Here is a 27,822-nt window from a genome sequence, read left to right on the forward strand (position 1 = left end):
ACTTACAGTAAAATCTGGAGTCTAAGATGCACTTTTGATTCCCATTTTTTCCATCTTAAAGGCCGGCTGGGACCCTATACTAGTGACCAGTATACCAGTATAAAGTAATGGGACACGTGCTGTCGGAGGTAAATTACATCCCTGAAAATAAACTTATGTTAAATTCTGATCACTGATTTTGAAAGCTACTGAAAAGATATCAAAAACAAAAGAGCTGCTGATTTTCAATTAAAAACATTAATATACTGAGTAACTTTCCACCCCTTTTTAATTTGTAATTTGTGACAAATATTTTTCCAAACCTGAAGCCTAGAATTTATAAATGGAAGATCATTCTAGTGATTTAATTTGCTGCAACTACAGAGCAAAGGCCCCTCCTCATGTGTGGTTTAATGATACATAAATCTGGCATGCACAAAATAAGAATTACATGTTACTTTTAAAACCCTAATTCCCAAAAAGATGGGATGCTGTGTAAAATTTCAGTCGAAACAGGCATTTTGCCCCGTTCCAAGTCTCAGGTCTATCATCTGATATGTTTACGGTCTTTTGTGATGAAATCTGGGTTCATGAGATTTGCAAATCATTGCATGCTGTTTTCTGTACACGGCGTCCCATCTTTTTTGGAATTATGGTTGATTGTAAAACTGTAGATAGAATAATGTGTTTGAAAAAGCTGTGACGATGATCAGGTGTTTTTCAAGGATAAGGGAGCATGGGTCAAAACTGCGAACATAAATGACTGTCCAGAGTATTTGCAAGAATAAAGGTCCATGCTGCACATTTATAGGAAATCCTATAAACAAGGACGTGTGTCCCCTGTGTGTTACCTTACACAGCCTCATTTCCGGGTTAAAGAAACAGGAGGGCAAACTTTGTTCTTATGCAACTCTTCAGTGAAAAGAGTCGGTTACTATGAGAGAGGAAAGGCGGTAAAACGAAACTGAAAGTGTTCTTCCAGTCAGAGCCGCGAGGAAACAGCGGGGATAAAGAATCAAAGCCACCAGGTGAGTTCACTGTCATTGTTACTGTTCAACTCTCCGGTTAATCGGTAAATACTGCACCATAAAGTCTTCGACTCTGATTACTAAGGAATGACAGGATGCTGTGCTGACTCAGTTTTCAATGGAGGTGTATTTCTTTTATTTCCGGCTTTTTTTTTTGGCTCACAGGTAAACGTCAGTTAATGACCCAAAATCAAAGATGTGTCTAGAGAGCTTTAAAGACTAAACACTCCCGGTAAAGTGGAGACGAAAACCTTTAACACCTCCCTACTACACCTTAAACAGACATGTTTGTTCACGATCCCTGTGCTCTGAACACACAGTCAGTGTTACTGGTTTTAAACACGATGACTGGTTTTACTTCACAGTGTTTAGCTTTATAGGCAACCTTTGATAAAATCTTGATAAAATAGCATATCTGTGTTAACATTGTCACCCTCCTGCAGAAAGGTTGGTCCAGAAAGCCATGATGGACTAACACAGGTTTCTTCAATAACTGAGGTTTAAAGCTACGACATGTAGGATGCTTGCTCTGGAATTACTGTATTAAGAAAAACGACCACTCTTAAGTTTTATGACTATAAACACTAGATGGACAAAATCATTTGGACACCTGCCTGGCCATCACACAGGACTGTAATGCAGGGGTCATCAAGTACATCTGCACAAGAGCCAGATTTAGTCTCAACAGAAACTCTTTCAAATACACAAAAATTAAAGAAATGTTTTATGTTATTTTAGTCATTACCAGTGAGATCTATTCTATTATCTATAACGCAGCAGGCCACAAGGAGAAAGGCCTGACAACAGAATAGGCCGGACCCCTGAAAATCACAGAGAATGGGCCCTCCCCAGTTGTCATGTAGCACCAATATTAACCCATTTTTGACACTTTTAACCCTTTTTTGATACTTTTTGCCCTCTTTTGCCTCTTTAACACATTTTTTGAAAGATTTAAACCACTTTTCCTGCATGTTTTATCCCCTTTGTGACACTCTTATCAATTTTTGCCACTTTTCTTCTATTTTTGCAACTTTTTAAGCCCTTTTTATGACATTCTTTCAACAATTTTTGCAACTTTAAAACCAATTTTTCCCACTTTTAACCCATTGTTGATACTTTTTACCTCTTTAACCCAATTTCTGAAAGATTTTAACCCAATTTAAAACACTTTTCATGCACGTTTTATCCCCTTTGAGACACTCTTAACAATTTTTGCCACTTTTCTATTTTTTCCTCTTCTTAACCCATTTTTATTATTTTTGTCAACATTTTTTGCAATTTTTAAACCAATTTTTGCCAATTTTAACCCATTGTTGTTACTTTTGCCCCTTGATGCCTATTTTAAACCTTTTTTGAAAGATTTTAACCCAATTTAAAACACTTTTCCTGCATGTTTTACCGCCTTTGTGACACTCTTTTATCCAAGTTTTGCCACTTTTCTTTTTTGCCACTTTTTAACCCTCTTTCAATACTTTTTTAAAACATTTTTTGCAACTTTTAAACCAATTTTTCCTACTTTTAACCCATCGTTGATACTTTTTGCCCATTGTTGCCTCTTTAACACAAATTTGAAAGATTTTAACCCCCTTTAAAACACTTTTCATGCATGTTTTATCCCCTTTGTGCCACTCTATCATTTTTTCCACTTTTTAACCCCTTTTCATCACTTTCTTGCGCTACTTTTTTTGTCATTTGTAAACAATTTTTGATACCTTTTGTGCCTTTTTTCCTCTTACACCATTTTTTTTGCCACATTTAACCTCTTTTCACCACTTTATCTGGTCATTTTTGCAGCACTTCTGCCAACCTTAACCCTTTTTAAAATACTTACTAATAATGACAGTAAATCTCTGAAAAAAACAGATCAAATGTGAAGTCATTCTAAAACTATTTCAATGTTATTTTATTGTGGGATGGATTTAACAGCTGCAGACATTTACAGCCAAAAGATACGCTTAAAATCCTCCTTTTCTGAATTTAACGATCTTTCGGGGGCCGGACAGGAAGCTTTGGGGGACCTGAGGTGCCCCCCAGGCGCCAGTTGATGATCAGTGCTGTAATGGCATTGTATAATACCTGCACTTTAATGTTGAGTTGGTCCTCTTTGTGCAGCTGTAACAGCCTCCACTTTTTAATGGAAGGCTTGCCACAACATTTTGGAGTGTTTCTGTGGAAATTTGTGCCCATTCATTCTGTAGAGCACTTATGAGGTCAGGCACTGATGTTGGACCAGAAGCCCTGGCTCACAATCTCTGTTCCAGTTCATCCCAAAGGTGCTGGGTGAGATGAAGTCAGAACTCTGTGCAGGCCGATCAAATTTTTTCACACTAAACTTATCAAATCATTTCTTTACAGTCCTTCTTTGTGCTCTGGGGCACAGTCATGTTGGAATAGACATTCACACAGATGGATGCATAGCATTGTCCTAAATGTCTTAAAGCATTAAGATTGGCCCTCACTGGAGATAAGGGGTCTAGCCCAAACCCTGAAAAAGAGCCCCATGCCATTAGCCCCCCTCCACCTAACTCCACAGTTGGCACAATCCAGTCAGGCAGGCAACGTTCTCCCGGCTTCCGCCAACCCAGACTCGTCCATCTGACTGCCAAACAGAGAAGCGTGACTTGTCACTCCACAGTCCAGCAGAGCATTAGAGACTTTTGCACACCATGTGCCTTCAGTGCCATTTTACATGGTCCTCTGCTTCATTGCTGACTTTCTGTGGCAATAATTCTGATTGAAACACCTGAATTTAATAATTAACAGTTGTGGCCAAATACTTTTGTCCATATATAAATAAAGTTGAATTTAATATAGTGAAGCTGTTCATGACTGAAATGTTCTTAATACCTACTAATAACATTGTCTTACTCCTGCTCTTATCTGTCTGTAACCTTGGACTTTTTCTCTAATTTGGTGCCTGACAGAAAGTCACGTGAGAAACACTGATTCAAGTATAATCATGTTTTTATCTCACAGTTGCTGTTCCTGGTCATGGATGATTTTGTTCGTAAAAAATTGTCCGAGTGGGGTCTCTGGGCTTGGATGAAAACATTTCGAGGTAAAGTAGGAGGAGCTACAGCATGGCCCTGCAGTACATCACTGCCTGCATGTCAAAGACTGATCTGATTTTTTAATTTTTCTCACAGATCAAGGCATCGATGAGGAAAGCTTTTACTGTCTCGATGATCAAGACATCGATAACTTGATCACAGAAGATGGACCAAAGGCAAAATTCAAACAGAAACTCAAGCTCCTAAAGGTACTCTTCACTGTGGTTGGGTAGTAATCTCACACCTGTGGATTCAATGTAGAAACCACCTGTTTTTTATTACCTCTACCAAGCGGGCTATGTGATCGGGTGGGTTTGTTCGTTTGTTAGTTTGTTAGCAATATAACTCAAAAAATTATGGATGGATTTTCAGGAAATTTTCAGGAAATGTCAGAAATGGCATAAGGAAGAACTGATTAGATTTTGGGAGTGATCCAGATCACTGTCTGGATCCAGGAATTTTTTAAAGGATTCTGTCCTATTGGGAGATAGGGCTAATGGTGGAAGTCTATGCTGTTACCACTTTACACCAGGAGATGGTGGACATGAGTAACTTCAATCCCAGCAGCATTTTTTGGTGTGTTTCTATTCAAAGTTTTGGAGTTTATAGAGTTTGAAAGACGCACACCTGGTCTAGGAGACGAGTCAGAGCGTAACAGAGAGAAAGACAGCGAATTGTAGCGAGAATACTCACAATGCTGGGAGGAATAGAGGAATATTCACCCTCTGCCATGACTTCCAGTCATCCGGTGAGACCATGGGTGAGACTGTGAGTGCATCTGTTGACACCAGCAGGCAATTCCTCCGCTATGACAGTCCACACGTAGCAAAGCCAATGCTTTGCCTCACCGTGTCTCCACCCCACCGGAGAGGGAGTAATTGGCATATTAGATTTTGGGAGTGATCCAGATCACCATCTGGATCCAGGGATGTTTTTAAAGGATTCTTCACTATTGGGAGATAGGGCTAATGGCAGAGGTCTGCGCTCTCTGAGTGCTTTTCTAGTTCCTTTATAATAAACAGGCATGCCAACAGAGTTGACTGGGCCCCTGACAAACCCAGAGAATGGGCCCTCCCCAGTTATTGATGATATCAATGCATGTATGTTGGATCAGTAGCATTGGTGCTAGCATCCTGGCTAACAGTTGCATTTTGCAGCTGAAAATTACATCAAGCTGTTCTTAGTTTTCTGATGTGGAAATTACTGGTATGTGCCACTTTTTAGCTCCTTTAAACCGCTTTTCCCATCCATTTTGCCACTAATTTTTGATGCTTACCATCAACTTTGTACACTTTATAGCCTTTTGGCCACCTTTTACTCATGCTGCCATACTTTGACCCCTTTTCATCACCTTTTCCTCCCATTTTTGCCACCATGAATGCATTTTCCCACTTTCAACATATTTTTGCTACTTTAAAAATCCCATTCACTACCTTATCCACCATTTTTTGTCACCTTTTACCACTTTTTCTCTCCTGATTTTGCATCTTTTGACCCATTTAAATGGACCATGATTTTGCTGACCTCCAGAGGCCCCAGAAAACTTTCCCCTTTATCCTCTCTTGACAATGATGTACATATTTTCTTCTTAGATCGTTTTTTTGATTGATTGATTTGGGTTAGTGATTTATCAATCCTTTAATCCAATATTCATTTGAATACAGCATAAAGACAAGATAATTAATGTTCACATTAGAAACATACCACCTGTAGAAATGTTTACAGTCATGCAGAGTTGCAGAACGTGTGCTCCAAGTGTTACAGACTGAGATATTTTTGTTTTCATGTCATCAGGAACATGAAAAAACCACTAATGCTGCTCAGGTAAGAATGAAATAAACTTCCTGGCCACTTTTTCCTTATACACACCTTATTTATTCAGAAATATCATAGAGAACGACTGTTGTGTTGTAGAAAATTTTCCGTTATCATACTGTTGTTGACTCGAGGGAATCCAGCTCAGAATTTGAAGCCTTTTTCTGGATTACACATCCCGGGGTTTTGTCAGACTCACTACAGGTTTCTCTGACTGGAATTCAAAAGTGGAAAAACTGCTTCAATTGTGCACATGTCTCTCCAAGCTTGTCCCACAGTTTCCACCAGGTCTGCTGTATTTTTGCAGTAATACAACTACTTACTTACCTTCGTCTACTGGGTCTGTCTCTGAGGTAAAGCAGAGGGCAGCACAGCTCAGATGAGCTGGATCAGTGAGATTAGTGCAGGAACAAAGAGAGCAACACACAGGATACACAATCCCCAGTCTATACCTTTGTGTTTCATTTTGAAATTAACTCAATGTCCTGTTTGTCCAAGTGTCTGATTTTCTTTTTGGAACTGTCTGCATGGTGGCGCAGGGGTTAGTACTTGTTGCAGCAATAAGGTTCCTGGTTTGAATCCCGGCCAGGGCCTTTCTGTATGGAGTTTGCATGTTTTCTCCATGCATGCATGAGCTTTTTTCTCCGGGTACTCCAGCTTCTTCCCACAGACCAAAGACATGCCTGTTTGGGAAACTGGTGACTAAATGGGTCAGGTGTGAGTGAGAGTGGTTGTTTGTGTACTCTGCCTCTCGCCCAGTGACAGCTGGGATAGGCTCCAGCCCCCGCAACCCCAAACAGGATAAGGGATACATAAAATAGATGGAGCTGCATTCAGCTCAACATGTGCTAGCAGTAGCTTTGTTGAAAATATCAAGCGAATAAGAAGAAAGTGGTGTTTCTGGCATGCACCACAGATGGTTTTTCTGTGAGTGTCGAGGCAAAACATCGAGATTGACTAGAAAGGCTGCAGTTTTCTCTGGAGAGCATGGCATGGATGTAATGAGCACAAACACACCTGCAGTTTCTGCATAGTCCTCCACGATCCGTGTATGTGTGCCAGAGGCTGGTCTGGAGATACAGTATGAGCTGAAGTCTGTTTTCAGTGGAGCTGCTCCCAGTACAGATGAATTTAAAAATAAACTGCATATGCAGATCACTTGTTGTATATCCCATCAAGACATCAGCATTAGGTCAGAACAGATAGCAGATGAAAAGCAAATCAGCTTCAGAGAGTCAAAGTACCATGTTGCTCGCATATTCTCTTTATTCCTGTGATCAAACCTCAGAAATAGACCCAGAGGGTGAGGGAGCAAATGATTGGATGTAGCAACTTAAATGTTGATTTTCATCCTCAGGTTTCTCCCCTCAGTAACAAGACAGGAAAAGGTAAAGCATGCAATATGTTAATTTATATTTCTGCTCAAGATCCGTGGTTTTATAGAATACGATATCTTTTAAAAAATGGAGATCACGTTTTGACATTGTGGGAGGTAAATGCTTCTTTTGACTTTTTCCATGTAAAATACAGGAAAAAGAGTGCTGGAGCATCAGGGGGGAACCAGCATACCAACTAAGAAACTGAGACCTGACATCACATCCCAAGGTATTTGTTATCTTTAGAACAATTACAACTCCATTTTTATACTAAACATTTTTTAGAAATTATGTGCTCATTTCCATGAACACCATCACCGTCACCCACCACAATCAGCTCACTTTGCACAGGGACATTCATCAACAAATGCAGCTCTGATTTTCCTATGTAGCATCTACACAGTTAGTCAAGCTAATGTACATTAGAGCTTAGATCAGGCTGAAAACTTCCTGTCCTATCCTTAGAACTGTATTTTTGAGCTCACACTCAGTGAAGATGAGGAGCAGATGCACAGTTTTCACTGAACACGCAATGCTTTTTGTTCCTCCAATCACCTTCTGAAGAGTTTCTGAAAAGTCCTGCCCTTCCCAAACGCTTTCAATGGGAACTTTCCTAAAGAATTGTGAAATATATTCAGTCAATCTGGTGTGTTTTATTTGTATCTATTTATTTATAACAAGGAACAATCCACATAAATGAACATGGACATGTAAATGTGCCAGATTGTAGCCATAGGCTAAGTTCCACCTGTAGTCCCTGTCAGGTTGATGGTATAAACAACAAAGAGTACATTAAATATCTACATGAAAATCAGACAACACCAAGAGACCAGGCAACATAGACAGTACAAGAAAATACAAAGACCCAAATATAACAATACAGTTCCAGGAATAAAGTGACCTTTGCAGTTAAAGTGCATAAGGCAGACGGTAAAGTGCTGTAGTGCTTTAAAGTGCAAGTGTGCTGATATATTGCACATGAGTGTGCTTAAAGAAGAGATTGCATATCGCCCTTTTGCACATAGTTTGCATTAACAGATGTGTTTATGCATATATTATTGCACCAGAAAAGCATACATAAGTGTATCTATGTATGGGATATTGCACAAAATATGCACACATGGTGTCAGTTCAGCTGTTTCCTGCCGACCGGGCTTTATGTTTTAAGCTTAAAGGGTCCTTCAGTTCTCAATCCACAGACATTAGGAACAGCACAGTTACACACCCCAAACACTAATCACTCTGCCAGAACACACAATTCCATCAGGCTTTCAACAGGCATCCCAGATCATTGCAGTCAGCTACGTATATACTAGGTCAGGGGTCATCAAGTACATTTGCACAGGGGCCAGATTTAGTCTCAGCAGACACTCTGGGGGCTTGACTTTCAAATACACAAAAATTAGAGAAGTATTTTGGTCTGACTGAAATATTACTGCAGTAGTATTTGTATTTTCTTTTAAAACAAAGGACATTTTTAGTCATCTGTCTCTATTAGAGATCTGTCCCTATTATCTATAATGCAACAGGCCTGACAACAAAACTGTCTGGGCCCCTGAAAATCCCAGAAAATGGGCCCTCCACAATTGTCATTTAGCACCCATATTAACCCATTTTGACACTTTAAACCCTTTTTTGATACTTTTTGCCCCTTTTTGCCTCTCTATCCCAATTTTTGCAAGATTTTAACCCATTTAAACCACATTTCCTGCATGTTTTATCTAGGGCTGAAACAATTCCTCGAATTATCTGGGTAATTCGATTAAAAAAATTCCTCGAGGCAAATTATCTGCCTCGAGGCTTCGCTTAAATCAGACATGTATCCATATTGTTTTTGCTGCTACTATAACGTAACATACATGATACGAGGCATGAAAATAATGAGGGAAGAGAAAGAGTTGCAGTGATGTTTACAGGCACTTGTCCTGCGTTTTTATGCAGCCACTGGCTGCAGCTTCATGGCAGAAACGGCACTACGCCTGCACCTGTAAACCTACACAGATCTCTGGGTTAACGCGCTGCCTGCATGACTCGCAGAGCTCATCAAGTGTCTGCAGACTTCAGGGAATTTCATAAACTTCTCTGATTGACCCGACAACTTTACAGAACACTGTCAGGCTTCACGATTCAAGTCCTGTTTTGGTGCTTCCCCCCACTCTCTCATTAAAGTTCATCATCATAACGTCAGGATTCAACCGGTCACAGAAGCAGCTTGATAGAGTTGATAGAGTACTCGACTACAAAAAGAATCTATTACTGCAGCCCTAGTTTTATCCCCTTTGGGCCACTCTTTTATCCATGTTTGCCCCTTTTCTTCTAATTTTGCCACTTTTAACCCCTTTTCATTACTTTTTTGCACTATTTTTTGTCATTTGTAACCAATTGTTGATACCTTTTGTTCCTCTTTTACAATTTTTTGCCACATTTTAACCTTTTTTCACTACTTTTTCTGCCAATATTTGTCCCTTTGTGCCACTCCACAACCCATTTTGCCATTTATCACCTATTTCTGCTACTCTCCAGCCCCTTTCCGCCACTTTATCGTTTTTACAGCAGTTCTGCCACCCTTAACCCTATTTTTAAACATCTAATAATAATGACTGTAACTTTCTGTAAACAGATCAAATGTTAAGTCATTCTAAAACTATTTCAATATTAATTGTTTGTGAGATGGATTTAACAGCTGCAGACATTTAAAGCCAAGGGATACTCTTAAAACCACAGCATGTTCTTTTCCTCCCTTTCTGAATTTAATGATCTTTCGGGGGCCGGACAGAAAGCTTTGGGGGCTGGATATGGCCCCCGGCCCACCAGTTGATGACTAGGTTTTAATCTAGTCTTGTTTTATTTTCAACCCCAGCAGAAAAATGTATGCTGTCTGAGGCGAAGAAAATAATGGCATGTGTTTATGAAAAACTACTCTACGGAGACACAACGATGCTCAATGCTTTTCTAAAGTAAGTTTACATGTATTTTCTTTTCATTAACACCTCAGTTTATTACAAACATTGTAACGTTTGTGTTGTCCCATGTCAACTTTTCTCATATTTAATCTGTTCAGCTGATTGTGCAGGCATCTACCTCCACCCATCTTTACTTCTGAAAGACTCTGCTTCTCTAAAATGCTCCTTTTATACCCAGTCTTCCTGCTGACCTGTTGCCAATTTACCTAATTAGTTGCAAAATGCTCCTCCAGCTGTTTTTCATTTATACCACTTCCTTTTCCAGCCGGTTGTTGCCCCGTCCTTACTTTTTTGAGATGTGCAGCAGCCATCAAGATTAGCTAATATTTTTTCCATTAAATGGTCAAATATTTTAGTTTTGGTATCTTTTATGTTGTTTATCTTATATAGTAATAAATTATGGCTTTAGTAGACTGACAAATCATTCTGTTTTTGTTTACATTTTACACAGCGTCCCAACTTTTTTGCAGTAGAGGTTGCAGATTTGAAGTGCCATCATTTATATGGTAGTCTAAGGACAAGCTAAGAGACAGAGAGAAGGCAGATAATTGAAAACTCTTCCAGTGATTTGTTTTTCAGATTGTTTATTGAAACTCTTGTTTGACAGGAAGAAAATCTGTGATTTGAAGATGGAAAGGAGAGAGATGGTCGGTGTTTTTGGTCGAACGGGAGCGGGGAAGAGCTCCTTAATAAATGCTGTGATTGGAGAGAAGGATCTGCTGTCCTCCGGGGATCTCAGTGCATGTACAACAGTCATCATTAAAGTGGAGGCGAACAAGGAGAACCACAAATACGAGGCAGAGATTGAATTCATCACGAAGGAGGTAAAGTGCATACATATGGGAGAAACATGCATAAGCATCAATGTCAGGACACAGGAGAGAGGAATTCTACAGTTTAAGTTGACATCATTAATTTCTTAAGAAGAAATCTTAGAACAAATTTAAAGGTCACGTATTTTACCCCTTTAAAAAACAAGTTTATATTGGTCTCAGAGGTCCCCAAAACATGCATGTGAAGTTTGTTGCTGAAAAACACTCCAGTGTTGGATTTTTGCATGTCTGAAAACCTCTCTGTTACAGCCCTGCTCAGAGTGAGCTGTCTCTGTGTCTGTGGCTTTAAATGTTAATGAGCTGTCTGACTCCGCCCCTGACTCTGCCCCCCTCAGGAAATGAATATGGCTTAGTGGATGTGGGCAGGGTTGGATTTTTCTGATTCTCTGGGGATTGTGGACAAGCCAGGGGTGCCTACTTTTGTTAGAAATGCCTGAAAAAGTGTATTTTGCATAATATGTGACCTTTAAGAAAAATCTTAATATAATGTGAATGACGTCTGTTATTTCCCTCATCCTCTCTAGCTGATAACATTTCCTCTACCAGTACCAGTTTCTCTTTTCAATGAACAAATTTATGGTTGACTGTTTTTTCAGGAGTGGGAGCTGAAGCAGATTTTACTGTACTTGACGACTTTCTTTGAAGATACTTCGGACCACGAAGGGGAAGACGCTGATGACTATGATGACGCTGTTGAAATGCTGTCAGCGGTGTACGGAGAAGACTGGAGAAGCTATGAAACAAATTTAATGGATAAACTACACTTCAGAGAAATCCCAGAATTTCTTAATTCTAAGAAGAAGACCCTGACCTGTGAAACGGTAGGAGACAGACTTAGGCCTTGTCCACACAGAGACGAAAACGATATATTGCCGTTTTGTTTTGGAAAAGTTTTCTGTAAAGACAGAGTCGTTTCAGAAACCACTGAAATGACTGAAAACTCTGTAGTACATATGCCAAGCCTGTAAGTAGCGCTGTAACGCTGCCACGGAAATGCACCAAAGTAGAAGAAGAAGATCACAGAAAAATAACACAAACTTTCTTTTAGTTGCCCTTCTGGTTGTTGGATTTAAGAATAGATGGTTTATGCATTTCGCGGTGGTGGTAAAGGAGCATCAGATTTTGCTGTAAAAGCCATAACAAGCTGAGTAGCTTCTGCAGCACAAACACAACCCTGTAGTCAGATATTATTGTTTTGGCCGGATCCGCGCAGGGGCCTTAAGAGAGCTACGCTCTGGGTGACGTAATCGTTTCAAGAAAGATGCGGATAGGCGTCCATATGGAGACCAAACAGTAGTCGTATACGGATTTATGCACTCTGGGACCTGGTTTCAAAAAGTATCATTTACAGTCATCCGAAACGTCATTTCCGTGTGGATGAAACGCTGATCCAACAAAAAACTTTTGCGTATACACCTGAATTCGTTTCTGTGTGGACAGCCCCTCAATCTGTGGCAGCATTTTTCTGTACAGACATGGAAAAATCAGTTAATAAGATGCATTCTTGTTTTTTGTTTTTGTTTTTTTTAAGATTTTTTGGGGGGGCATTTTCATGCCTTTATTAGACAGAGGAAGGACAGTGGATAGACTCAGAAACAGTTAAGAGAGTGGGGAGAGACATGCTGTAAAGGGCCACAGTAAAGGGCGCTACCCATGTAAGCAGGCGGCCCTAACCCGGGCCGCCCGCTTACATGGGTAGTGCCTTACACCACACGACCATCTGCGCACCCTTATTCTTTTTTAATGCTACAATATGTAGAACTTCTTGCACTGAAACATCTGTTTTAAAAACACGAACTTTAACCCTCAGACTCTATAATCCTTTGTCAAAACATTCTCATAAGGGCATAGGAAAATTAGGTCCTTAATCATCAAGTTTCTAGAAACTCTTGTTGCATTCCAGTTAGAATGTTGTTTTCATCATTATGCATTTAAAAAGTTCCTAAATGATGTTGTTGATTGCAGGCTAAAGAGCTGTCTGCAAAACTTGTCAAATACACAAGATGTGGCTCAAAAGACGAAGAGATAAAGAGGTGGTTCTGGCCTCTGGTGAAGTGCGTGACCATCAGGGTGCCAGATAATGACCTTCTTCAGCACATCACGCTTGTGGATCTACCTGGAAATGGGGACCGCAACAAGAGCAGAGATAGCATGTGGAAGGAGGTTGTTTAGTTAAATCCATTGCTGTTTCCTTCTTCTTGTCTGTGTGTGACATTATTTTAAAAAGCAGATGTTTAGTTGTCCATAGTTAACCTGTATGACCTTCCAGGTGGTTGGTAATTGCTCCACTGTGTGGATTGTGACCGACATCAACAGATCGGTATCGGAGAAAGAATCATGGGAGATTCTGAAAAGGGCGAGCAGCATCATGGGAAATGGTGGCCAGTGTCAGCAGATTCACTTCATCTGCACAAAGGCAGATAAGATCACAAAAACAAAAAACTGGTGAGTGATCTTTTCAAACATTACAGTTACAAGTAGACACTGACAAGTGTTTCAGCTCAAAGGCAGTACACATAATCAAACACACGAAAAATCCTATTGTTCCACCCTGTGCCTCTCCTAGTCCCAGTCTATGGGCTGTGTTTAGATTATAAATAACAAGAACTAGAAGTACAGTATGTGGTTAAAGGCTTCCATTAACAATCAGACAGTGAAAGTACAAGAAGGAGGGCAGGGATGGTTTCTGTAGTAATGGGATTTGACTTTTGACCTCCAAGATATTATAAGTTTACCCTCAAGTCCAAGTGTAGGTTTATGCATAGGTTTCAATGCATCCCTGAAATTTTGTTCTCACAACAGGTGCTATTTTGCCCTTATGGGCTTTTCAGAGTGACAAGACAAAATGAGGTAGTAGATATGCGTGGCTCCGGTGGTAACCTGAGCTCAACAAACAGGTGCTGTCATAGTTAATGAACGTTAGAGCTTGTTGGTTGATAAAACTCATGCTGAGGCTGGTCAGAAGTGCAGAAATATCTTCTCTGCCAAGTAATACTTCCAGTGTGGCCCTTCATTCGTGTTTTAATAAAGAAATGTAGCCCAGTTCTGCCGCTATACTATAGCTACATCTAGTGTTGTAGTATTCAATAATGGTCATAAAATTAAAAAAAGAATGCTCTTAATCTGTTCAACCTTGTTATATTTTTTAAGATTTGATTTTTATGGTCTTGACTAGGTCTTGACCCCCAAAAGTCTTGGTCTTGGTGCACTCTGGTCTCGGGCAAGTCTTGGTCTCACATAGTGTGTACTTGAGTACAACACTAGCTACATCTGAGCAGAATGCTACATTGGCGGCAACACTGCTATTGGCTTCCAGTACAAGAAATTCCACCTGTAACTACTGCCTTGTTCTCCTCAAATGATGCTGGATTGCCAGGCCCCTTTCCAAACCGGCACAGTCATTTCAAACTAGAGCTTGCAAGATGGATTTGCCTGATGACAGACATGCAATCTGGCCTATCCATCAACTTTGCAAGGTTAGTCTGCAGCTCTCATTTAGATAAAAGTCCATTCAGCTTTTTCCCTGGACCACGAAGGTAGCAGGCTGAACAAGTCAATCCTTATCCCCAGCAAATTCCAACTCCTTCTGGGGAATTCCGGCCTCCCAGACCAGACAGAATATATATCACACCTCTGGCTCATTCTGGGTCTTCCCAAGGTCTCTTCCCAACTGGTGGGCCTGGAAGACCTCTAAGTGCAGAGAGCTCTACTTTGAAATCCCTCCAAATGTCCTCACTCCTCACCCCATCTCTTGGGCTGAACCCAGACACCCTCCGGAGCAATCTCATTTCAATCGCGTTCTGTCATTACTCAAAGCTCCTGATCATGGTTGAGGGTTGGAAGGAAGATTGGCCAGTATATTGAGAGCTTTGCCCTCCAGCTTAGCCACCTCTTTACTGCAACATTCCAGCACAACGTCTGCAATACTGTTGACAGTGGCCGCTTGGAACCGCAATCTCATTCTCATGGTCACTTCCCCAGAGATCATGATCATAGATGAGTATCAAAGCTTCCAGCTCAATTCCCTCTTCACCACAACAGTCCAGCACAATGCCAGCAGTGCTGCTGATGCTGCATCAATCTTCCTGCAAATCATACACTCACTTTTACCCTCACTCATGAACGAGACCCTGGGACACTTGAACTCCTTCACCTGAGGCAAAGACTCACTCTCCAACCGGAGGGTGCAATCCACCATTTTCCAGCAGAGAACCATGGCCTCTGACTTGTCGGTGCTAACTGTCATCCTAACCGCTTCTCACTCAGCTGCAAACCGTCCCAGTGGTAAAAATAGAAAATAAAGAAAGAAAACAGTCAACTTAAAAAAAGAAAAAAAATCTCTTTAAATTAATTTGATTCTCAAAACAAGACACTGGGAAGAAATGGTTCACATTAATGGACTTTAAAAGTTATTTTAGATACAGAAGAAAAATTAAACATCTGAGAGTCCTGGTTTTAATTTATAGAAGTCGTGTTTACTTTCATTTTACCACTATTTTGACTGTATGGAAACTTCTGAGTTGTAAAGGTCTGTGCCACTTAATCACTGATTATGTATCTGTTGTAATTGTGCCAGTGTACAATCTTATTACATATGCTTCGGTGATCTAAAAAACTTTAAACTTTTACTCTGAGAAGAGAGAGGAAAACTCCAGGCTAAAGAAGTTGGAGTTTCAGAATTTCTGCTTGATACAGACCTCTTCTTACAGTTCAGCAGATGGTGTTCGTGCTTATATTTGTAAGAGGAACATGCAAGCCAAGGAGGAAGTGAGGAGAGAATTCAGAAAGTTAAAGGAGGTTAAGGTGAGTTAAATGTATCAACAGAAAATGTTGAAGTTCTATAACTGCACACCTGCCTTTATTTAATAAACATATTACTTGTACTTGTGCCCTAATGTGCTAATGTTGAGCTAAATAACTGACCTCAAGGCCCTTACCTGCCATAGCCTAGCCACCTCCAACAGATTTGGGCTCTGTACATGCAAGCTCCAAATAGTAGCATAGTGACACTACCTACCCTACTGCATGGCCTCTATTGGCCCCCACAATTTCTCCATGTTGTCCATTGGGCAGCAAATCCAGGGTTGTTTATCCAGTTGGTTCCAAGACACCTCCAGGAGGTTGGATGGTAAGATCTGGTGCCTCAAAGCCAACCCATTCAGTGCTAGCTCTCACCACCGCCTCCTCAATCTTACTTACTCCACCACTTAGCCATCACAGCCCAAACAGCATTGCCACCTTCAACAAGCCAAGACGCCATCACTACCTACCCTAGCCTATGGCTCCTTATTCCCCCACAAATCAAAAAACATCTTTCCTGGAGCCAATATTACACATGAAAAAGAGGTGCTAAGACAACACACGTACCTGTCAGATCGGGCTGTGACTCTGACTCCCCCTACTCTCGTCTTTTCATGAAGGAAAGAGAGGAGAATAACACAGGAGACAAACAGTTTCCCCAAAACTTCCAAAACTTTGTTTTGGCCCTCAACTGACTGTATTACTCCTCATCCATCCAACTGACCGGTTTTAGCTGCTTCTTCTGAAATCTCCCTAACTGTTTTAACATCGTTTTTAATTTTCAGAAATATTTCAGTGATGAATGTTTCAAAGTCTTCACGGTGAGTTCCACAGAGTTTCAGGAGAAACAATGGCTAGAACCTGCAGATACTGGTAGGTGAAGTCCACAGATAACTCTTCAAGTGAGAGAATGTTTATGACATCTGTTCAGTTTCTAAGATGTTTATTTTCTTTGACAGAGGTCCCTGAGCTTCAGGAATTTCTGCAAAATCTCAATGACTGCCATTCAGAGACACTGAACTATGTGTCAGGAGCATATGGGATACTCTCCCTGATTCAAGGGGCCAACTGCAGGGAAGTGGTGAGATCAATTAACAACACTTTTAATGTCTAACACTAGAACCGCCGTGGTTCTCTATATACCTAAAACAGCCAACGGGTCAAAGTTACCTGTCATTAAAGTACCTTGGTTTTCATAAATAGCACTGATCAAGGACTTTTAGTTAACCACTGACATTGAACAGCTTATTAACCAAAGGTAGCAATCTAAATCACTATTGGAAGATGATCTATCACATAGAAAATCATCTTTGGACTGATTGCTAATCCCGAAACGTCCTCATCACCGGATTCTTCTTTATTAAAAGCATTGAGATTACCTTTAGACATTTAACAATGATAAATGTCTTTTTTTCCCTGTTGTATCCATGTTGAAGATTGACCTATTGACTTCTGATTAGGCATTGCCGCGATAGAGAGAAGGTATTTCCATTGCGCCATCTATTTATTGCTAGTGTGAAATAATACAGTGGGAAAATCAAGGCTTTTTTATGGGGTAAATTTGACCTGCATGGTGGTTCTAGATATAAATGTCCATGAACAAAATTTGGGTTTAGGCAGATTTTTTTTATGACACCAGGCGCTATAAAACAAACTTTTAGTAGAAGTCAAAGACTGACAGTCTTTGAAACTGTACACACATCAAGTAAGATACAATTAAAGAATAGCCTTGGGTAAATTTTACCCATTGGCAGTTCTACTGTTAAGTCCTAAAAATCAGGAAAATCCTGAAAATTTCCAATTTTTTCATATTATTATTTAAAAAGATAAAATGTACATGTTCTAGATTCATCCAACATATGGTCAACTCGTTCAAAGAGTTTTTGTTTTAGTCTTGATGATTAAGGCGTCCAGCTTGTAAAAAAAAAACAAAACAAAAAAAAACAGTACCTCAAAATATGATACTGTGGAAAAGTAAAATTTCCTGACAGTTATTTCAGTCTTCAAAAGAGCCTTAATCAGCTGATTGTCTCATTACACCTGCAAAGTTTTCCAGAGCCTTTCACTCTGGTTCAGTACACACAACTCGATCATGAGGAAGACTGCTGAATTGGCAGTTGTTTAGCTATCCATCCGCTTTCTTCCATGGACTACAAGTGTTGTGTCCACAGTGGGGAGCCAATCCTGAACCACAGACATCATCAGAGCCTGGGCTAAGGAGGAAAAGAGCCCTTTTCAGGTGAAAGTCAGTTTAGAATTTCATTTTTAAATCAAGGTCCCAGAGTCTGGAGGAAGATCAGAGAGGCATGGAATCCAAGGTGCTTGAGGTCCAGTGTTTTCATTTTCCATCAGTGATGGTTTGGGGCACCATGTCATCTGTTGCTGTTGGTCCTCTGGTCTTTATCAAGTTCAGAGTCAACAGAACTTTATGGAGATGCTGACTTCCTTTCCACCTGCCAACAGTGAAGCCAACACCATCAAAACTGGTTGGACCATGGTATTTCTGTGCTTGATGCTGACCTGAACCCATGAGAGAATCTCTGGACAATGACCTTAGCTCTGGCCTGTTAAATGTAATCACTTCATCCTTGAGTCAGATATTTGTGCAAATTTTATAAAAACTCAATCAAAGTATTCTTGAGGAATTGAGTTCACAGGCAAAGGGTGATAATGTGGCCTAGTGACCGTGTCCTTTTATATCTAAATTTAAACAGGCTATCCTTTAGTCAGAGAGGATTTTAAGCTAAGTTTTTAAAAGAATCCTTCAAAGCATTCTTGAGAAAAGGAAAGGATGTAAATAAAGCCAAACAAGGTTGACCTTTGTCCTCCAAAATCATATCAGAATCTGTAATGAAGGTGCTAAAGTTTTGTTGTGGAGCAAATTTGTGTGTATTTAATGTTTGACTTGTGTAATGCTTGTACTATTTATTTTATTTCAGGCTGATAAAAAAGCAGAAGTGTGCACAGACCTTGAAAAAAACCTGAAAAGTGGACTTAAGAAAGTCTCAGAGTCCATGCTAAAGACAATTGATGCTTTTGAAGTCTGTCTCATTGAGGCAGTCGAAGAAGCCAAAAGTTCCTGTGAAAGTGCCTTGAAGTCCTTCTTAAAACCTGTAAGTATTTGAATTAGGGGCGTCCTGATCACTCTCTTATGGCCCATGCTAAATGTTTAAGTGACTCTGGACAATACCGATACAGACTATATTTGTGTTTAGATTTAGCATATTGGTACCGGGACATCCCACAGGTGGAAGCGTAAAGTACACACTATGATGTACATCTTAAATAGTGCATCCCACAAATTCCACATACGCTGTCTGTGCAGCGATCCAAATGTGCCATGCACTCCGAAGTGAATTGCTTCCCCTCTAGTCAATCTCTGTAACTCTACAGCAGAAGCACCACTCCGCCTCGCTCCATTTGAGAAAGTTCACGTTGAAAATACAACACAACGCACAGACTCCTGATCACAGACTCAAGAAAACTGGCTGATAATGAAATCAGCCAATGCATGTCTATTTTTATTTTTACATAATAAACATCATGTTAAAATGTTGGTCCTCTGCTAAAATGTTCTTTTGTTTTCTTTCAGGAGGGCGTAACAGGAAGTGGCTTTCATCAGACATTAAAGTGTGTGGTGAAAAACAATGGTGTCTTCAAAACAAGAAAAGGGGAAAATCACAACCTCAATGAGACATTAGCTTCATGCCTATCGGAGAACATTGATGAGGAGTTTATGAAGATCTTCCCGTAAGAATTTACTGAATAACAACAAGAAATCCCTTCTTTTTTTTTACTTAAAAAGAAGTTTGCATATATTAAATTCACAAGTTTTAACTTGTTCCAACATGTGATTAATGGAGGATTTGCTTGTAAACACATTTCAGAAATGAATCAAAATCTGAACCATTCAGAGGGGCCATCGGTTCCTTTTCACTCCACGCAGAGGCACTGGTGGAAAAGTACCGGGACGTGCAGCTGCAGCTGGAATTTCTCAGGACAGAGGTAAGAGACGGGAATCACACAATCTTATCAAAAAGACTTGCTTTAAGTCAGGGGTGTCCAAACTTTATCACCAGAGGCCACACAGAGATAGATATGAAGACATGTTGGACAATGCTATGCTTCCATCTTTGTTGCAGCAGGTTGAGGAAGGTCCTTTTCTATTCCCCTGTTTAAAGCTGTGTGTGCAGAAAAGGGAGGCTCAATGATGTGCTGAGGAAATCAATCTGAACACTTCTGTTACTCTATGAAGAGTAAACATTCACATTTTTTGTAACCAGTCAGTGCAGGATGTTAGCAATGTAGACATAAAAATTTAAAATTGATGTTTTTTTGTTCCCTTGAAGGAAGTAAAAATGAAGACAAAACTCAACAAAACCATCCGGGAGCGTAAGAAAGAAATCTACAGCAGCCTGATGACAACAGTTGAAGAAAACATGAAGGCATGCTACAAAGGTTAGAGAAAATATCAGGGGAACCCTGATATTATTTTTTCAAAATTCAAAATATTGATGTGTAACTTAGGGGAATTTTCTTCTTTCCTTTAGATGCACAACAGTGTGAAGGAAAAGGCCTCCTAAAAAACATGAGGAACATCATTGAGCAGCACGTCCGTGCCAAGAAGGACGGCATGTTTGAGAAGGCTAAAGATGAAATGTTGTCAAAACTGCGAGATCTGAGGGTTTGTCACATTTTATAAGCAGTCCTGAGATGATACCAGCAGTCTTTCATATTTACACATGATACTATTGAATATCTCACAATGAAGCTTTCTTTTATTTAAGTTGCATGGTCATCATTCTGGAAACATCCTTTACCACTTAACCACTAATCCCAGTTTAGACAAAGCCTGGGGGATGTGGTTACTAAAAGATGCTCTTGCAGTTAATCCGTGGTTGTCGCCATGTTGAAAACGCAGTCTTAAACTAATCTGAGATCAAGCTAGGAACAGACAAAGAGGTGGAGCTGAGGAGGGTCTTAAGCCTCCTGTCAAACAGTTACATCACTCTGTCATACAGTCACCTAAGCCAGTGGTTCTCAACTGGTGGGTCAGGACCCAAAAGTGGTTCGCGAAGCTCTTTCCAGTTGATCATGATTGTGTGCAAAAAACAAAAACAAACAAACAAACAAACAAAAAAAAACAGAATGAAGCCCAAAGTGGAAATACTTTAAATTAATGCAACTTTTTTTTTTTTTTTTTTTTTTTTTAGTTTTTTCATGATGACAGGTAATTTTCAGTATTTGTGTCAAGATTCTACTTATTTGTCTCCTTTTCTTTGGGTAACAGCTGGTTTTCCCAAGTCAAGAGCAAATTTCTTACCAAATTTCAACCAAATGTGTGGCGAAAATGCAGTTAAAATGTGTGCATATCATTTTTAAAAATTTCTTTCTCTCAGTTATGTTTTGTTTCATTTGGGGTCCCAATGACATTTTTTATTAAAGTCCCTGTAAAGTGATTAAAACAATCTTTATTTCAGGTTTGTTGTTACGAACCACCAGGCCAAATTTCAGACGTGACAAACCTCTCAAAGTCTATCAAATCATGCTTCAAAATCATCAACAATGAGGCTGCTTTAGGATGGTGTGGGTGTGTCCGTTGATTAAGCTGAAGCCACGCCCACTCACAAGAAATACAGTCCTCCTCAGAGCACAGCTGTCTGGCTCTGTACCAGCAGAGACAGAAGTTTGGGATTAAATTTACTGTTTTCTGGCACAAATCTCTATGCTATGATACTTCTAATGATCTATAGGCCACCGTGGCCGATAGATTTGGAAATTACCTCACAATGAATAATAAGACAGCATGTAGCTGGCTGTAAACCTTTAATAAAGGCAGTTACATCAGTTAACAAGTACTGAGATGAACTGCTAGGTGCTTTTCTTGTAGCATTGGGGGGGGGGGGGTTACTCCCCATCAAGACTGATGATGTCATGGGCTCCTGTAAGTTGCCCCGCCCAAATTAAACCAAGGCAGGAAAAAAGTGAACAACTATCTCATGGTCAAATTCCAAAATTCACAAAGATCATTTTCAAGTGTTTACAGAAACATTATTCTGACACATCCAGTGTGTTAAGACACAAATTTTGGATTTCACTTTACGGGGACTTTATATAAATTAGAGTGGTTGGAAGTTTTTGTGAGGGCCACTTTCTAAAAAAAGCATCTATTTCTCTGATCATCAACTGGCGGCGGCTGCCAGTTGATGATCAGTGTCCGGCCCCCGAAAGATCGTTAAATTCAGAAAAGGAGGAAAAGAAGACTTTAAGAATATCTTTTGGCTTTAAATGTCTGCAGCTGTTAAATCCATCCCACAAGAAATAACATTGAAATAGTTTTAGAATGACTTCACATTTGATCTTTTTTTTTTTCAGAGATTTACTGTCATAATTAGTAAGTATTTTAAAAAGGATAAAGGTTGGCAGAAGTGCTGCAAAAGCGACCAGATAAAGTGGTGAAAAGAGGTTAAATGTGGCAAAAAAATGGTAAAAGAGGAAAAAAGGTACAAAGGGTATCAAAAATTGGTTACAAATGACAAAAATGTAGTGCAAGAAGGAAATGAAAAGGGGTTAAAAAGTGGCAAAATTGATAAAAGAGTGGCACAAAGGGGATAAAACATGTATGAAAAGTGTTTTAAAGGGGGTTAAAATCTTTCAAAATTGTGTTAAAGAGGCAACAATGGGCAAAAAGTATCAACAATGGGTTAAAAGTGGGAAAAATTGGTTTAAAGGTTGCAAAAAATGTTTAAAAAGTAATGAAAAGGGGTTAAAAAAGTGGCAAAAAAAGAAAAGTGGCAAAACTTGGATAAAAGAGTGTCACAAAGGGGGTAAAACATGCAGGAAAAGTTTTTTAAGTTGGGTTAAAATCTTTCAAAAATTGTGTTAAAGAGGCAAAAAGTATCAACAATGGGTTAAAAGTGGGAAAAACTGGTTAATATTGGTACTAAATGACAACTGGGGAGGGCCCATTCTCATCCTATTCTGTTGTCAGGCCTTTCTCCCTGTGGCCTGCTGCGTTATAGATAATAGGATAGATCTCACTGGTAATGACTAAAATAATATAAAACATTTCTTTAACTTTTGTGTATTTGAAAGTCCGGCCCCCAGAGTTTCCGTTGAGACTAAATCCGGCCCTTGTGCAGATGTACTTGATGACCCCTGATCTATATGAAGGGCCAGTGTTGTGAGAAGGATTTCCCCCTTCCTGATTTCTTTCCTGATCCTAACCCTTTTGCATATTTGTCACACTTTAATTTTTCAGAACATTTTAATATTAGACAAAGACAACCTGAGTTAATATGAAAGTCCATTTTTAAATGATGATTTCATTTATTAAAGGAAAAAGTCATCCAAACCTATCTGGCCCTATGTGGCAAAAGTCATTGTTGCCTAAACCTAACCACTGCTTGTGCCAAACTTTGTGGCAACAAAGCAGTGCTGGTCTTAACTTCCTGTAAATGGAGAGTGTGGGGTGCTTTCCATGTTTCATAATGGTCAATTTTTAAGTTAATGTACAGTGCTTAACAAATTTATTAGACCACCCTAACCCTAACCAAAGTAAGGTTTATGCCACAGCTGCCCTAAATTGACAGCATTGGTAATTACCAAAATTATTTTTTATGTTTTGCAATGGTTAATACACCAATATGTAGAAGCTCTTTAACCCAAATGATATTTGTAATGCTAAAATGTCATTATTATTGTTATCCATGAATTTTCAGATTTACTGATTTACAAAAAACTGAAAAAATAGTAAAGCACATTAATATTTCTTGATTAATATGTCAAATTATAGTTATTTACTTGCATTCCTGAACAGAGAAATGAGTTTTAGTGGTTGAATGTTATGCTTGATTAATTTCGGACTTCTCAGAGAAGCCCAGTGAGCCGGCTCAAATTTTGGTGAATTCAGTTTGAAATCCCTCATTCCTGTTCAAAATGGTAAAACATGGAGAGCTGACTGAAAATGAAAGAGTCCGCATTAAAGCACTTCATGATGCTGGATGGTCTCTGAGACAAATATGACAGGTGGTCTAATAAATCTGTTAAGCACTGTAGATATTTCAGTGCAGAAATTATACATTTTGTATCTTTAAGGGGCCACAAAAAAGGACCTAGGGGGCCTGATTTGGCCCCAGGGCCTCCAATTGAATAGCCTGGTCTTAGTGGGTCCTGATGTCTGACCAGTTGAGAGCCACTGACCTAAGCCATCCTGCTACTTATTCATAAATCCTGATTTAGACTGAAAAAGTCAGTTATAATAGATATCCTAGTGTAGTGTGTGCCCTAAGACATAAACTATTTTGACCAAAATCCTGTTCTGAACCAGGCTGTAAACATATTTAGTCAACAGCTATTTTTTTGTCAAGCAGCCCAGTAAAAACACATTCATGTTTTTTTATTTTATGTAAAAAGGAGTAAATCTTAAATCTGTCTATTAATGTATTTGGCCAATTTGTGTTAAATGTTTTAATTCTGATTTAGGTAGACATCTTGAACACTCTGGAGGATATAATTCTGGAGGCCATCGAACTGTCACTGAGGACCGATGACGATTCACTACCAGGTAAATGGAACCTTTAACAATACAATTTGTTCTATGCATATTTATTTTCTCCCACTTATTTGGGACCTGATAAGTATAAGCCTTTATCCTGTCTTTGAATGAGAAGCAGTCATTTTGACCAATTATATTTTTTCCACCAAAATTTCTTGAGAACTTAGAAATTTCCTTTAAAATTAATAGAGATTTCCAAACACAAAAACTCACCTAACAGAACAGAAATTTAACATTCCCCAAATGTTTCAGTGAAACTTTCTGAAAAAGCCAAATATTACAATGAAAATATTACCCATAAATTGTATGAAAATTCTTGAAAATTTTCAACTCTTTCTTGGAATCTTACTGTCATCTACAAATAGAAAAACTAAGTACTTGTTTGTAGTATTGAGTATTGCTGCCCAGAAGGTAATAACAAAAAAACAATGGCTAAAGCCAGAAGCTCCAACTATAGAAACTGGTAAAACATAATTATAGAAATATATGCTATGGAACGAATCACCTTTTCATAGTGGCTTCAGCAGAACAAATTTCTAGAATTGTAGGAAAAATGAAAAATCTTTATCCTCCCTAAAAGCCCTTTTTTTTTGTTTGAACTCATATTTATTTTACAGACACCTGTATGAAAAGATTTTTTCCTGTTTTATTAGATAAGAGACACCCCATGTTTTAATGGTATAAAGTGTAATTATTATTATTTTTCTTTTTTTAATTGTTTTATTTTTTCCCTTTCTTGCTAATATTTTAAAGAAATGTTTTTAAAGAAACTATGTTAAAGAAAAGCTTAAAAGAGGGATCATTTTGCTAGTCACTGTATCGTGTGATTTCAAATTAAAAAAAAAAAAGAAGAAAATTCTTGAAATTTTTAAGCAAGTTCCAGAAAATTTTAAGGCAATTTTATAATCAAATTTCCTCAAATTTACAATTAAATGGTGGAAAGTAAAAAAAAAAAAAAAAATCCCCTATACATCCCAAAAAAATCCCTAAAATTAAAAGTACAGGAAAATTCAGGAAAATTTTTGAAGGAAATGACCCCCAAAATCTGCAGTCTCCTAAAATTTCATGAAATAGTCATGAAAATTTTAAGGCCAATTCCCCCAGCATTCCAAGCAAAATATTTCTGGACAATAATCTAAAAAATTCTAATGGCAGAATTTATTATAGTGTTGTAGGAAAGTCTCAGGAGGACATACGAACTTGCCCTTTATTTTAATGAAGTGTGGCGCTTCACATCAACGAGGGCTGACGGCTCAAATGGTTTTGTCTCCATGGTGACACAAGTTAGAGCAGAACTTTAAGTGATAAATTGGGTTAATTTCGATGCACAACTATCTCAACTCTGTAAAATAGGCCAGCAAGCCCTGATGAGTGAGGAAACAGAAAGAAGATCCATGAAATATTGCTGTCAGACACTCCTGATACCTTGTCATCTCCTTCGTTTTTATAGTTCTTGAAGCTTCGGCTTTTGTTTGTGTTTTCAGATGTCAAAAAGGAGCTCGAGACGGTGACAAAATACTACAATGAACTCAAGAAAAACACAGATCAAGAACGATCACCAACTCGGTAAAACTTTTATTTAAATGTCTAATTATTGGTCCATTTTTAAACAGTAAAATGCTGACTCTGATTTTTATCACATTAGTGCTCATCAACCTGGCCAGTCAGTTGCACAGGTATGTTTTAGTTAAACTTTGATGGCACACAATGCACATGTATTGTGATGGTGACTACTGCTGTAAATTACAAGCTTCATGTTTTTTCCTCCTGTGGATGTTTCAGGTTTGCTAGAGGAAGAGAAACAACAATGGCCTGTTTGAACACCAAGGGTCCCTGTGGGCGCCACGACGAGACATGAGGCCTCTGGATTTGGTTTCAATTCTTCCATCAAATTGTTATTTCCTCCCTCTTTTTTTAAAACTTTTTTGGGGACTTTTTACCTTTAATGGACGGGACAGCTGCAGAGACTCTGGGAATACAGGAGAGAGAGTGAGGAAAGCAGCAAACATGCGCCAGGATTCATATCTGTGAGCTGTGCATTGAGGACTGCATTGAGGACTGCAGCCTCAGTATGGATGCTTGCTCTACAGTCAAGCAAATGCAGCCATCCAGGATTTTTTTGAAGGATTCTGTGCTATTGGGAGATGGGGCTAATGGCAGAGGTCTGCGCTCTCTGAGGGCTTTTCTAGTTACAGGTTGCTTTCTTTGGCCTTTGACCTTTGGCCCTGCTGATGTGGGTAAAAAAGACAAAGGGAAGCTGGATTGTCATGCATGTCCAGCAGTGAGGCGGCACTGACGCTGACTAATGACCATGTTTAATGCCTTTTATTGTTCGGTAAAGGAGACACTCCTTAAGTGAGTTTCATGTACAGCAGTGTAATTATGAACTTCCCTTAATTAGATTTAATTAGCTTAATTGTACCACTGTCTCAGTCTTGAAGTTGGAATTGTATTCAGGTGCTACTGAACTCTTTTCTTGTTGTGCCATGTTTAAAAAAGAAACCTCACTGAAAACAGTCGGATGTTTATATAACAGGAACTCTAACCTGACTGGTGATGACAGGCCTCAGCGAGGTGCACCGCTGCTGGGCAGTGAAAGTCAGGAGGAAGTGCTGGAGTGGTTTTTGTGGAAATAGGATTTGTAGATTGGTAAATGTATTCCTTTAATGGTGTAGGTGCATGTGTTATAGTAAATAAGATTACAAAGCTATTTATTTATTTTGTTCTTACTCTACAGGAGCAGAGCATAGCAATCAACATTTTTGTAAATATGCCAAAATTTGTGCAAAAGTCTAGTTTCCCTCTGCATTTCCTGGACACAGTTAATACAAGTAAATTTAGTAAAAATATTGATAATAAATGGGGAAATTGTGGTCAAAAAATACATTCAAATGCAGAGATATTTGTAAAAATTAGGTAACATTTGCTCCTTGGCTAGCCGGTTAAGGGGGGCCCTGTGTAATATTCCTTATCCACCTTATTCCTGGGGCCTCTACTGTAAATCTGAATATGGGCAAAACTTCTGGTGCTAAAGCAGAAGTACATTAAATACATGTATTCTAGCACAGCAGCTAACGATAGATGCTAACAAACAACCACAGTTATTTCGATATGAATTCACCTTGAATTGTAAATATTGATGTATTTTTGTAATCACATGTTCACACTTTTTGTATTGTAAGCTGTAAATAAGGTTGATACCGCATTATTCCTGGGGGGTCTACTGTAGCTATGAATGTGGGTGGAACTTCCTGTACAGTAACATTAGTAGAAAAATGCGATTCTTCCAAGGGCTTACTAAAGTGATTTAGCGTTGACAGTGGTTGCTCTGAAATAAATAAACATTTGCTGCAATAAATACTGCTTCATTTTTGTTAAATCAATGAGCTGAAAGTTTTAAATCATCTTTTCTGTAAAGCTC

General features: G+C 39.1%; 1 protein-coding gene across 3 annotated transcripts; it reads left to right on the top strand.

The window, feature by feature from the left end:
• Positions 1-966: 966 nt before the first annotated feature.
• Positions 967-27,745, top strand: LOC121510536 (nuclear GTPase SLIP-GC-like). Of its 3 annotated transcripts, none has more exons than XM_041788635.1 (23): positions 967-1,007; positions 3,984-4,065; positions 4,154-4,266; positions 5,852-5,881; positions 7,230-7,260; positions 7,403-7,477; positions 10,109-10,205; positions 10,819-11,035; positions 11,641-11,865; positions 13,010-13,207; positions 13,314-13,489; positions 15,754-15,847; positions 16,630-16,717; positions 16,804-16,925; positions 18,784-18,957; positions 19,437-19,594; positions 19,732-19,849; positions 20,194-20,302; positions 20,395-20,528; positions 24,329-24,410; positions 25,886-25,967; positions 26,047-26,077; positions 26,184-27,745. In XM_041788635.1, exons 2-23 carry the CDS (start codon positions 3,999-4,001, stop codon positions 26,190-26,192), a joined length of 2,430 nt encoding a protein of 809 aa, XP_041644569.1. In that variant the 5' UTR covers positions 967-1,007; positions 3,984-3,998; the 3' UTR covers positions 26,193-27,745. The 3 variants fall into 3 exon arrangements, 2 of the variants coding, with proteins under 2 accessions (XP_041644569.1, XP_041644570.1); XM_041788636.1 differs by having other exon boundaries at positions 10,112-10,205; XR_005991952.1 differs by lacking the exons at positions 26,047-26,077; positions 26,184-27,745 and having other exon boundaries at positions 24,333-24,410; positions 25,886-25,956.
• Positions 27,746-27,822: the final 77 nt, after the last annotated feature.

The sequence above is a fragment of the Cheilinus undulatus genome, linkage group 5 (genome assembly GCF_018320785.1).
Source record: "Cheilinus undulatus linkage group 5, ASM1832078v1, whole genome shotgun sequence".
NCBI lineage: Eukaryota > Metazoa > Chordata > Actinopteri > Labriformes > Labridae > Cheilinus > Cheilinus undulatus.